Here is a 13,451-nt window from a genome sequence, read left to right on the forward strand (position 1 = left end):
TTTCTGAACATGCGCAGACTATTCGTTTCGTATTCTCAGCTAATCAGATTTGTTAGATTTGACGGATAGTCCGTGAATCGCGGACTTCCGGTGTTGGACCAGCCCAGAGGTAGCGATTCTTAGTGTTGACCAAAAAGAGCGCGACCTCTGGGGACGAAAATGCGTTCCCACCAAAAGTACCTCTTCATGTCTCAAATTTCCGAAAGTCCCCACTTTCATCAAGCCAAAAGTCGGTAAAGCAGTCACTGAAAATTTAAGCTTTATACACTGCATATATGCATTTAGAATTTGCCAATCCTAATTCATCTTGTTTATCGGCTCGTAATTTGATTCTCAATCCCGTTACTCGAGACTTCGTTCCTTGCTGCGCAAACTTGATGGACTGTTCACAGCTTTCCATTTTCCCATATTTTTATTCGATCGTTGAAAGCGCGGATTAAATCGCGAGAGAACTGGACGCCAGTAGAAAACAATAGCCTTGACTAGGTACGTAGTGGGTGGGGACGCTTCGCTCGCGTCCCACCCTCCCTCACTTTTTCCTTCGCGTGGGTTAAAAAAATAGAGAGGCTTTGAACAGTTTTCTAGCTTGCGAAACGAGTGACTCTCGAGAATTCCATTCCAGGCTTGAATTTGATTTGAGTTTCATCGCTGTGAATCCTTTCCGTAATTTTATATACGCTGTTTTCTCCGAAATATCAAAATTCTAACCTCCGATTCAGGTTTTCAGGACCCACAGGACCTGAAACTCGTTTGCCATTGACAGAGTAAGATTGTGAACTGAGAACGCTGTCGCTTTGTTTACCCTAACCCATAAAGTATTTACAATGTGAAATATAACCTTTGGTATATACAGGTTGAATTATGGGGAAATCACTGAGGATAAACACGACAAACGCAAAAAAATTACGCAGAAATGGCACTACAGTCATGTATTTATTAGATATTATCGAGTAAAGATATTGTTTCCCGACTCTTTAGTTGACTTAACCAGAAACAAGATACCGAACAGAGAAGCAAACAACTTCAGGGGGAGAATTCGTGAGGCCTTGGAAATTCTGTGCCAGTCCCCGACAAATTTGAATTTCCGGCCCTATACGGGGATGTTTTGGCGCCTAACTTGGTTCACCCAAGCTTCAACTTCACTTTAGTTTGCACTTACATTTTGAATTACAATATTAGCATAAAAAAGAAAAAACAAAGATACATATAAAACGATTAAAGGTGACAATGGTACATAGTTTGTGCATGGAGGCTAATAGGGTATATAACTCGAATGATTCAGAAGCAATCCTTAAAACAGCATGAAAAAAGTAAATGTGACGTAAAGCTGTGTAAAGCAGAACTTTATAGTAGCTTAACGCCAACATTACGCCAACTTAAATTTGCCTTTTCATGCTGCATGTGTAAATAGTCTTTTATTTTTTCATAGACTATGATTTTTCGATGATAATGAATGCATTCCTCATCGCGAGTAGCATGTAATACTCTGGAGAACTCAATAGCTCTTCCTCCAAACGACAGAAATATTCGTTTAGAATTTCCTTTTTCTGTTCAGGAGTGTAACGCTGGCCATCAAGGGCTGTCAAGGGAAAATAAAGTATGAGAAGGTGATAATTACTTGCACAATGTACAATACAAGAAGTGTTTTTTTGTTCGTTGAGTTAGCAGATGCAACGAAAGAAGAGAAATCTGGCCTGAATCGTAGTATCCAAACGCTTTTTAGGTGGTTAGAGAAAAAAAGTAAATAGCCCATTTCTGAGTTACCTTGTGCATGTGTTGTAAAACGAGTCCTCGTGCAAAATAATTCATATGTAATTGAGTTTGCTTTGTACAAACATTAACCTGTAGGGCGAACACATTATCATATGAATGGTTTCGCGCGAAGACTCATTTTGACACAGAGGCAAAAGGTAACTCCCATTCGCAAATGCTCTCCCGGCCGGGGCTCCCTACAATGGCTTATACTTTGTAGAGTACCCACCCCCAGGAAATGGCCTATTAAGCTCGCTCTATCCTAGCACGACCCAGGTGCAGCATTTTCAAGCAATGACGTCACTTTCATCCGATGAGTCAAACCGTGGAGCACTGAGAACTAGACGGATTGGTTCATTCCTTTGTCATCCGCCATCTTTGATTACTGTGGCAAGTGAGAATCTTGTAGTATCGGCCATCTGCTTGTATTTCTAGTTGTCACACTCTATTTTTTCAACGCATCTTTTTACAAGAATATTTTGGCTAAAAGTGGCAAAATTTTAAGAATATGTTAAAAATATTCCCATAGCCGAGATTTCGCTCAGAACATTTTTTTACGTGTTAATGGAAAATGACAAACAAATTATATCATAGATGTTTTCTTTGCACGTTTCGGTTTGTACTGATTACTTGAAATTCGAAGCGACTGTTTTTAGCACCGAAAGACTTTCTTATAGATCTAATTTAACATTCGACTTACTTGATAAAAACATGGAATTAATCCAAGCGCGAGTTTGTTCTGTCTTAAATCTCGCAGCTAATTTCGCGTCTCCAGTTTCCAGCAAAATCTTTGTTTCTGGAAATGGAAACTCTTTCATTTCCACCGAAACAAGTGTCAAGCCGGCTTTTCGGACTGGAGATTCGTCTGACACAAAAGGCTTTGTAAGTTCCTCCTGCGTTCTGAAATATTCCGGGAGCGTCATTTCCACAACTTCATTCTGCGGTAAGAAAACAATTCTGGTGTAAGCTACCAAGAATCTGCCTTAGGGACGGGCCATTATTTTTGAGGGAAGTGGGGGGGGGGGGAGTGGGGGGGGGGGAGGGAGTTGGGAAATTTCCCAATAAAAATATGGCTAAACCTGCTAAAAAAAAAAAACTTGTAAGGGGAACCATGGGAAAAAAATCGAGCAAGTATTTCTACTCTCCACATCCTGTATTTGACTTTAAAAAATTCTAGCATAAGCTATTGCCCATCAAAAAGCCCCAAAATGTTACCAGGGGTAATAGTGAACTTTAGAAAACAGCGCTAATAAAATACGCGCTGATTGGTTAAAAATCGTGTTTCTACTTAACAAATTGACGCCAGTTTTTTGTGCGTCTGTCCTCTTATTGATGATAAATTGCGTCATAACATTGTCAAGGTGGCTGTTGAACCACAAGCCGCAGGTACATGTTTTCTATTTCTTAAATAACATGAACAAAAAGAAGTTTCTTTGTGAGAAAACATTACGAGTAAAGTAAAGAGGTTTAGAAAAACGTTGATCTTGATAATGATGATAGTAATGATGATGATGATGATGATGATGATGATGATGATGATAAAACTTTATCAACGTGTCAAACCATGCAGCCTGGGAGAAATCCATACTAAAAAGGAGACACAGGCTAATACAACATACAAAACTGAGAAGACTAAAATGTCTACACTTAAATATTAATAGTCTAAAATGTTTTAAAGATAAAGCTAAACATTGTAGGTAATGTATCGATAGCTGATCTAATGTAAAAAATCTATTAATTTTACTAAATAAGGTTTAAGAGTGGCATGTTGAGCAGAGAATACAACCCTTGCAGCCGGCTTCTGTGAACTTAGTTATATCTTTGCCACGAATGCGCCTTTTTAACTCATTTTAAAAAAGTGTTTTGGATGATCTGTCATCTGTAGACAGAATCACCCTGGGCGTTTTGATTGGCTTTAGCATCATAAGAATTTTTGTTGTGGTCAATACTATCTAAATTTTGTTTGCCGGCTCGGAGGACGGTATAGTGAAAAACAGTGACCGAGGTTTGTCAAGTAGTCTTCAAGTCCAAGTTCAGAGTTTCTCACGAATACGGACCGACCCTAAGCCGTTAAATAACTTATTTATTTTTCCCTCTCCCTCTCAAATCACTTTGATAATTGTGGACCTTTTCCACACAGACATCGCGTGTGCGTTGTGGTGACCGCAGGGAGAGATGGGAAAATCCGGACCGCGCTTAGAACCAATCCGATTGCAGGATTCGTTACCAGGCCCTTCTCTTGGTGATCAATGCTATACTGTTATATTACCTGTGTGATGATGTTGTCTTTTGCCATGCCCTCCCAAACCTTGTACAGTGTACTGTACGATAGGAAACACAAAGGGGTATTTCTCTGAAAGTTGTTCCTTTTTTCAGTGTTGGTGATGTTGCTGTTGTAATCTACTTCATCCACAGGAACAATCAGAGCCAGTCTTCCTCCTTTGATGTAGAAATCGAGAAAAAGGGTGGCGAGGAGTTAGTTCAGTAAAAGTTCCCCTATAAGAGCCTTGTTACACTTCAGTGGCAACTTTTATCGTTTATTGCACGTTTTCTCACAGTTCTTTTGCCTTACCTTTCGATAGTTCTCTTGCTCTCATCAACAGAAACCGTTCCCAGTCCTTTTCTGCTTGTTTACGGAACTTGCTTGTCTCATCAGGGACTTCAGATAAACAATGTAGGACTGCTTTTGTTAAGTTGCAAGGCTTTTGGCTCAGCCACTGAGCCGCAAAGCAGCAAAATCCGAAGTTAACAAACCCACTGGGAAAACACTGATCGTAGAAGTTGGTTCCCGTCGCAGATACAAAAACATTTGAGAAATCGGCGAGGTAGCTGGATGGAGCTGGAAGTAAACCTATAAACAAAGCAGATGCTTGGATTGCAATTGAAAGTTAATCGGTGGTTTAGTTTCGTTCTGTTCTTTTTTTCCTTTTTTTTGGTGAGGGATACCACAGTGCCCTATTGGTTAGTTTAGTCCTTGTATTTACGGTGAGATCGCCGGGCGCTTTTTCCAAATATACATATATATATATATATATATATATATATATATATATGTCTGGATTTATGAAAACGGTGTTAAAGACTGAATCAGGTGTTTTTTGATTTTTTTTTTTTTCTTTCATTTCTTTGTTTTTGTTTTCTGCTTTCGCTATGACAGCAGCTTGTAAATCTTACCTAGCATGAAATGTAGGAACTCCTTGCCGCATGTTTCATTTATTTAGGTATTTTTTTCATTATTTATCGACCCTCCCCCCCCCCCCCCTTTTTCAATTTGCGTTAAGTTTAGCCCAGGCTACACTCGCCTGAATTCAGTTCGCGCGGTGACTCTGACAAGGAGCGACCGATTAGCGTTCTGTATTTGCTGTCTAAAGGAAGTCTGCCCGAGGACATCATTAAGTCCAGTGAAGGCCCAAGTCTAACGATTTGCTAGTAAGCGTCGTCCATTATCGTACCTGAGGCGGGCCTGAGGACATGTGTAAACTGTACGGGTCACATTTAGTCCCGTAACAGAAGGCCGTTTGCCCTGTGGCGATAATGTTGTGCTTGCTTTAGACAGCAAAAATCTTTCGCCACATCAATTTAGGGCTTAGACGTGCAATGGACTAGACATTTCTAGCTGCTGTTGGCGTCATTTGCTTTGAACTTTGATGTAGCTAAAGACTTAGAAAAAAAATCTGTTGAAATCTGGATGTGCCATTCCGCGCTCGACAAAATTGAAGTACATCCGGGACATTGCTATTTGCGAGCAAAACATGGCCACGAGGAGAGAGAAGAACATGAGTTCAAGCGCTGATCGTGAGTAGAATTTCCTTGTTTTATCAATTTTAGGCGTTCTCGGCTTAGCTAAGTATCAGAACTGTCTGTGATTCGCTAGCGCGGAAGAAATTTATTTGCGTGGCTTCCGGGCGATAATTGACGTAACGACAACATGTTGAGTGTTCGCTTACTGCTAACTATGGCCTAGTTTGTCTGAAGTTCAATCGATTCTCGATGTAGGAAGCTCTTGTTCAGTCCATTTAGGACGATGCAGGCCTTTAGAAAGCGATAGATTAGCTCTCCGCCGCGGTTTTGATATCTGTACGTTCGTGTTGATTTAGACTCCAATTTCATGTTAAAAGCACTCTTAATTAAATTGTACAATTCATGATTCAACGAAAAGACGGTGAATTTAGTCTTCCTGGCTTCAAAAGGCATACAGGAGAGTTATTTGCTGTTATTTGAGCTACGATAAGCCTCGTGGAAAGCTAGCTCTAGGACAGAATTGTAGCAAGTTAGATTATCAGTGACAAGTCAAATTCTATGGCTATGTTTTTGCGAATCCGGTCAGATATTGAAATGAAATGTCACGTAACGGCTACTTTTTGGCTGAAATATAGAGGTAAATAACCGATTCCACTGCTTACCATGCTCTTGTTAGCGTGACTGGCTAATTTAACCCACAGTAAAGACATAGTGAGGTCATTTAGGTGAAATCGCAGAGGTTAAGCCTGTCTAAATTAGTGCCGCGGCGAACCAAATGATCGATTTAGCTCTAATTTAGTTTTGTTTGGCTCGTTCGACTCATTTTGCAGCGACTTTAAAGGCTTGTATAGGCATGGTATGGACTCTATTAAGAGTACACGAGGTAGATAGCACTCTCGGTGCGACATGGCCATATTTATGTACATTTTCTAACCGTTTTTTCAAAAACATGCCCGCTATTTTGGTGCAAAGTCTTTAACACGGTTTTCATAAATTCAGACATATATATATATGTGTAAACGATGTTGGTTTGCCAACGATGATGCCTTGGAGAAAAGGATCCAGTGGATACAGAACGCTTCTTCTTTAGATAATTATAGGTTGAATAAACAGAAGAAGATGCGAACTTTTCTCGTAGGAGGTCTTTAATTTAAGTGGACGTTTCGCCCATTCGGGCTTCTTCAACACTAAGAATATCAATACTCGGAATAAAATTTACAAAAAGTGAAAAAGCCTTAAATAAGTTACAAAACAATAACGTACAAAGAAAACAAAGAATAAAATTTTTTTTTCACATAAGATTACATAGGAATTACGTAATAATAAAAATAGCAAAACGCCCGCTAAAAAGCAAATCAAATCAAATCAAATACAGCAGCAAGATGGTGTTAATTGTAGCGAATTCTATTCCTGGAATTAAACTCGCACCTTTTGATGAGTCCATGAGGTGTGAGGGTGCATAATTGAGCACACCAAAAGGCCTCTCTTGTGAGCAAACGGTCATCAAGACTATTATTATTGACACTAAGATTACACAGCTGTTCAATAATTCAAAATTCAAAATCTGCCAGAGCATGAGGCTCTTTGTTAAAATGAATAACAACTTCACAAGTACGTTTTTTGGTGATCATAGATCACAGAAGACCAAACCTACGGATAACCATATTTACTTGCTACGGAATAGCGCACACCCTGCCCATGTTACCAGGGCCATTCCCTATGGAGTAGCTACCAGGATCCGAAGGAATTGTTCTACTGATGAGGCATTTAGTAAACGCTCTTCTGAGTATAAGGGTTATCTATATAACCGGGGTTATAACCCTAATTTGGTTTCACAACAGTTTGAGAAAGCTCAGTCTATTCCTAGACAAACATTACTTCAACCCCAGCCTAAGGAGTCCAAACAAATTTTTCCACTTGTGCTTGATTTCAACCCTCGCTTACCCAGTATTGGTAGAATTATTAGGAAATACAAGCACCTTCTTTATGATTCACCATCTCTTAAAAAGATTTTTCCGGTAGGGTCCATCATTCCTGCTTTTCGTCGAACTAAAAACATCAAAGAAATCTTGAGCAGTAAGCCTCGTGAGCAACATCGCACGCCCGATAATCAGCGGGGTTGCTTTAAATGCGCAGCCAAATGTGATCTATGTCGCAATTATTTAAAGGAATCTAATTGCTTTACTAGCACTAGTACTAGCAGGACGTATCCTATTACGCAGATTCTTAATTGTAAATCTAAAAATGTCATCTACTTGGTTACGTGCAAGAAATGCAATGTGCAATATGTTGGTTTCACAAGTAACGAATTTAAAATTCGTTTCCGCAACCACAAGTCTTCTATGATCACCAAAAAACGTACTTATGAAGTTGCTATTCATTTTAACAAAGAGCCTCATGCTCTGGCAGATTTTGAATTTTGAATTATTGAACAGCAGTGTAATCTTAGTGTCAATAATAATAGTCTTGATGACCGTTTGCTCACAAGAGAGGCCTTTTGGTGTGCTCAATTATGCACCCTCACACCTCATGGACTCAACAAAAGGTGCGAGTTTAATTCCAGCAATAGGATTCGCTACAATTAACACCATCTTGCTGCTGTATTTGATTCGATTTGATTTGCTTTTTAGCGGGCGTTTTGCTATTTTTATTATTACGTAATTCTTATGTAATCTTAGGTGAAAAAAAGTTTTATTTCTTTGTTCTCTTTGTAAGTTATTGTTTTGTAACTTATTTAAGGCTTTTTCACTTTTTGTAAATTTTATTCCGAGTATTGATATTCTTAGTATTGAAGAAGCCCGAATGGGCGAAACGTCCACTTGAATTAAAGACGTTCTACGAGAAAAGTTCGCATCTTCTTCTGTTTATTCAACCTATAATTATTTAAAGAAGAAGTGTTCTGTATCCACTGGATCCTTTTCTCCAAGGCATCATCGTTGGCAAACCAACATCGTTTACACATCTCTCTCTCTCTCTCTCTCTATATATATATATATAATAAACAATGGTAGCAAGACTTCAATTCATCGTTTTATTGCAATAAAACGATGAATTGAAGTCTTGCTACCATTGTTTATTATCTACACTGCTCCTCTCAGAGTCGAACGCTCTATAAATTTATTCTGTTCAAGTTCAAGAAGTATATATATATATATATATGTATGTATGTATGTATCACTGAAATGGCCTAGAAAAAGGCCAGAGAATAATCGAGGATATACGTAGCAAATAGCTGTGGTCACTTGGTCGCAATTTAGTGTTGACAAACTACCTGGCATTGACAAACTACATGGTCTTTCGAGGAGCCTGGGCTCCTGGTCTTTTCCATTGCTTGGATTGGAATGTATTTCACTCATTTGTTTTTATACCCTCTCTCTTACCTTGAAGAAAATAAAAGAGCGACTTGAAGTCATTGTCCGGTTTGTCCTCGTAATTAACGTGCACCTCTAACTCATTCCCATACAAACTCCTCAGTTCCTTTACGCATGCGTACATCAGTGGCATGGAGGTGCCTCCATCTGCACAACTATACTCAGCGATGGTGAATGTATCACCGACCTTTACAGGAATGGACTTGACAGACTCGATGGTTCGAGGACAAATAAATTTTATGCTTTCCTCGGAAATAGAGAATTTCGACGTGAAGTAGCCAGCTCCTAAACCGATGCACTCTGTCTGTGTGAACGAATATATATGGACAAGAGAGTTAGACAACGTCCACACTACGCCAAACAAATTAATTTGAAAACGCAGGTTTATTTCAAGGTTACCGTGCACAGTAATCCGTCACGAAAGCGGAACTTTTCGAAAACGCTCTTCAAACTCGAGGAATTTGAAAACGCCCGCGGCCTTTAACGCGGAATTTCATTTTCTAGTGGTAAAACCGTATTTTATGAGCGAACGCAACTTTGAGTTCTTAATGAATTTTTAATCATCACTTGCGGTATTTCTTATTGTTATTAATGGTGCAACAAAAGATTAATTAACTCTTGAACTAAGCAAAGAGTTCTTTTTTATGAAACTTTGTTACGATATTGTATCGCGGAATAAATTGGTGTAAGGTATGACTTGTCATGATCTTTATTTACGAGGTTCACGGCAAACTAGTTGTGTAGTGGTGAAGACCTCGTCCCTCGTTTTTATGCACGCGAATTTGACGCGATCATGCTTGAACGAAGCCGCCAGCTGACCCAGATATTTTATGCTGATTAGCATGCCTACTAGGCGTGTCGGGAAGGAAGCCAAGTAGGTGAGCACCTGTAGTGCGGCCTTTAGCGGGTTAAATTTGTTCGTAGACTTATTTTCCGTAGTTGATATTGGATCCAGTCCCACCACAAGACATGAAGACATGTTTGCATAAGCATAAGCATAAGCATAAGCATACACGAAAAAATTTAAGCCAATCAGCGAGCACTTTACGTAATATATCAAATACTAGAGGCAGTGTTTCATCGGGATATCCAAACACCGAGACTGAAGAGAGTTGAAAATACGACGCGAGATTCGAGGTGTTTGCGGCCGATGAAATACTGTCTCGAGTGTTTGATATATCTTCTTAATCGAAACAAAAATTAAGGAGTAAACGGAGAAGCAAAATCGTCAAATTCTATGCTAATTAAGACTGGGTATCCAAGCCTCCTTCACAGTTGTGTTTTTCTATGTTTTCGCTTGAAGAATTATTTATGAGTTTGAGAAGCTTATGCCAACATGTCCTATCTGAACATAAGCATAAGAATGAGCATAAGACGAGCGCTTATGCTTATGCTTATGTCGCGGCTGTCCTCACTAGCGCATTAAGCCTCTTATGCTTATGTTTGTGCTCATGCTTGAGAGGGTTTACCGCACTAGTAACTGGTCCATAGAAAGAGCAGTCGGCAACCAATATCAATTAACTCATCGCATCGCAGAATAAGCTGGTGTAAGTTATGCTCTTTGCCTATCAGTGGCTTACGGCAAAATAGTATTGTAATGGCTAACAAATCGGCCCTCGTTTTTACACACGCTAATTTTGAGATGGTACGCAATCCAAAGAAGCCACCTGGTGACACAGGCAAGTTCTACTCATACCGACTAGCGTGCCTAGTATGCGTGTCAGGAATGACAACAAAATATCATGCAAAATGATAGAATAGTATAGAGCGATATTAAAAGGCATAAGAACCTGTACTGTGGGCTTTGATGGGCTGACATTGTTTGAAAACGTGGCCGTTGTTGATGTTGGATCCAGTCCCACCACATTTACCGCCGCTTGGTCACTTGCCATGCTTCAATCGTTGTTTGTTGTTCTGATTTGACAGCTGATTTCTGTAGGAAGGGAAGAAAACCGATATACACTGTGATCCTGATGTCTGAACTAGCGAGAGTATACGACGTATCTATTAGCTGTGTGCCTGAGTCAGGACAGTGATCAGGTGCTGTTTAGATGCTTGGTTCGCTCAACCACAGAAATAATTTATGTGTCTGACTGCAATACAACTTGGTACGCGTCGAGGCGTTCAGCCTAGGCACAGTCAGACGACATCGTACTCGTCCCAGGGCGCTTATCCACTATTTGAAGAGGAAAGTGCCCTGGAGACGAGATTAGGACGTCGTTCTACATGCTATTTACACAGTCGGAGCAATCTCGGCTAGATTTCAAATTGTTATCATTTTAAGTTTTGACTCATAAGGTTGCAATATTCCTCTTGAAGCTCTAATCCAAGACTCCCCATTTCTACTTTTAGGCCACTATGGGCCAAATAGATGTGCCGAATAATGTTTAATATTATTATTATTATTATTATTACTATTATATTATTATTATTATTATTATTATTATTATTATTATTATTAAGGAACTATTTCTTAGGAGATTAAATGTTCGTTTACACCGGGCGTACACTCGCCAACTATCCTTTGGTTATTGAAGGGAATTCCAATGTGTGGTGATCTTCGATCAAGAGTTAGCCAGGAGCGGCGGAACTGAAGAATTGAAAAGAAAGACTCGGTCTAGTTTTTAGAAGATATTTTTTTCGAGCAGAATTTGATAGATATATTTGGCGTTTCAGACGTCTCACAGAGAAACGTTCTACACCCATTTACTGCTAACTAGAGAATGTGCTGTTTGACACTAAGGTTGCAGATTTTACAGATTGCAGTTGTATCTCCCTCTGCAACCAGTCCTGCTTAAATTCTGCAAGCAAAAGAAGCAAAGCATTTGAAATGTGTTGAAAGATATCATATCTTCACCATATCCAAATCTGAGCCATGAATTGTTTATGCCAAAAAAAACATTTACTTTATACCAAAAAGGAAATAATGAGGTTTACATAAATTTTGAAGCTTAAAAATAAAGCATTAGCTGCCTATAGCAACCATACGGCTTATAGGATACAATGAATAAAATTACGGTCATGTGTATTAAATATAAACCAAAAGTAACTTAATAAATAAAGATATAAATATATACAACAAAGTTAAAAGCTAATATTGCAACAAGGCAAGAAAAATAATAATAATAACTGATGAACGAGGAGCGGTTTTTGATATTTCAAAGTTCCCAAAATGTCACTCGCCGTATTTAATTTATCCCAAATACCTCTAGAAACCGTGCTATTTCCTATACAAATGCAGCCTATATTGTTAACAATGATTATAAATTAATAAAGATGGTGAATTTTAAGCTCCGTAATGAAAATGTGAAGGTGAATTAATCAACACGACACGAGCGTGGGACAAAGAAAAATTCTGAGTCCCCGACAGGAATCGAACCCATGACCTCCCGAGCACCGGGCGGGCGCTCTTTCCACTGAGCTACGAGAACTCATGGAGAGCAAGGTCATTTAACTGAGTTCATATATGATAGGTGTCCTGCATACTGCTAGGATCAAGAGAGTTTCTTTGTCCCACGCTCGTGTCATGTTGATTAATTCACCTTCACAATGATTATAAAATAACCTAGATGCCATGTGCACGTAGTGGGACTGGATCCAACATCGATAACGGCGACGTTTTCAAACAACGTCAGTCCATCAAAGCCCACAGTACAGGTTCTTATCCCTTTTAATATAGCTCTATTTATTTATTCACCATGTAAGTCCGAATTCAAATTTTGCCATTTTGCTTGCATGATGTGGTTATTCCCGACACGCATACTAGGCACGCTTGTCGGTATGGGCAGAACTTCCCTGTGTCAGCAGGCGGCTTCTTTGGATTATGTACCATCTCAAAATTCGCGTGAATAAAAACGAGGGACGAATTCTTCACCACTAGAGTACTATTCTTCCGTAAGCCAAATAGGTAAAGAACAAAACAAATCACAACTTGCACCAACTTATTCCGCAATAAGATATGGTGAGAAAGCTTCCTTAGAAAAGGCAACTCCTTGTTCAGTTTAAGAGTTAATAAATATTAGTTGCAGAACGCTCTTTCTATGGGTTTACTGGTGCGATCAGGGGTGAGAGATTCTCGTCCATATCAACTTTCTTTTCTCTCGTAAGTTCTCGCGCGTTTAGAGATGCGTCACACTCGTGTTTTAGGTGCAGGGGTCCCAACCAATGCTTACCTAACTTTTTAAAGATGCTACTTTTAGTCCTCCCTCAAATCTACATACATGTATTTCATTTGTGGAAAACTGTCGATTTGCACAGTGTTTGGGTTGGCGATTCTCGCCCATATCAACTTTCTTTTCTCTCGTAAGCTCTCGCGCGTTTAGAGATGCGCCACACTCGCGTTTTAGGTGCGGGAATCCCAACCAATGCTTACCTAACCTTTTAAAGAGCTAAGCTACTTTTAGCCCTCCCCCAAATCTACACACGTGTATTTCATTTGTGGAAGTCTTTCAATTTGGACAGTGCTTGGGTGAGAGATTCTCGCCCATATCAACTTTCTTTTCTGTAGTAAGTTCTCGCGCGTTTAGAGATGCGCCCCACTCGCGGTTTTGGTGTCGGGATCTCAAACTATGCTTACTGGAGTTTCTA

At 39.5% G+C, this 13,451-nt stretch overlaps 1 protein-coding gene across 1 annotated transcript; it reads right to left on the bottom strand.

Moving 5' to 3' along the window:
- Positions 1-923: 923 nt before the first annotated feature.
- Positions 924-11,189, bottom strand: LOC145469578 (uncharacterized). Its single transcript, XM_081453329.1, has 6 exons — positions 10,655-11,189; positions 8,874-9,168; positions 4,325-4,603; positions 4,022-4,191; positions 2,453-2,690; positions 924-1,579 (listed from the first exon to the last, which is right to left on the bottom strand). The coding sequence occupies exons 1-6, from the start codon at positions 10,754-10,756 to the stop codon at positions 1,431-1,433; spliced, it is 1,233 nt and encodes a 410-aa protein (XP_081309455.1). The 5' UTR covers positions 10,757-11,189; the 3' UTR covers positions 924-1,430.
- Between the last annotated feature and the right edge of the window lie 2,262 nt (positions 11,190-13,451).

The sequence above is a fragment of the Orbicella franksi genome, chromosome 15 (assembly GCF_964199315.1).
Source record: "Orbicella franksi chromosome 15, jaOrbFran1.1, whole genome shotgun sequence".
NCBI lineage: Eukaryota > Metazoa > Cnidaria > Anthozoa > Scleractinia > Merulinidae > Orbicella > Orbicella franksi.

Coding starts and splice junctions, on each gene's coding strand:
- LOC145469578 (XM_081453329.1), bottom strand. CDS start 10,756: ATGGCAAGTGACCAAGCGGCGGTAAATGTGGTGGGACTGGATCCAACA. Junction 4,604..8,873: donor GCTCTTTTATTTTCTTCAAG/GTAAGAGAGAGG, acceptor CTTTGTTTATAG/GTTTACTTCCAGCTCCATCC. Junction 2,691..4,021: donor AAGACAACATCATCACACAG/GTAATATAACAG, acceptor TTCTTACCGCAG/AATGAAGTTGTGGAAATGAC.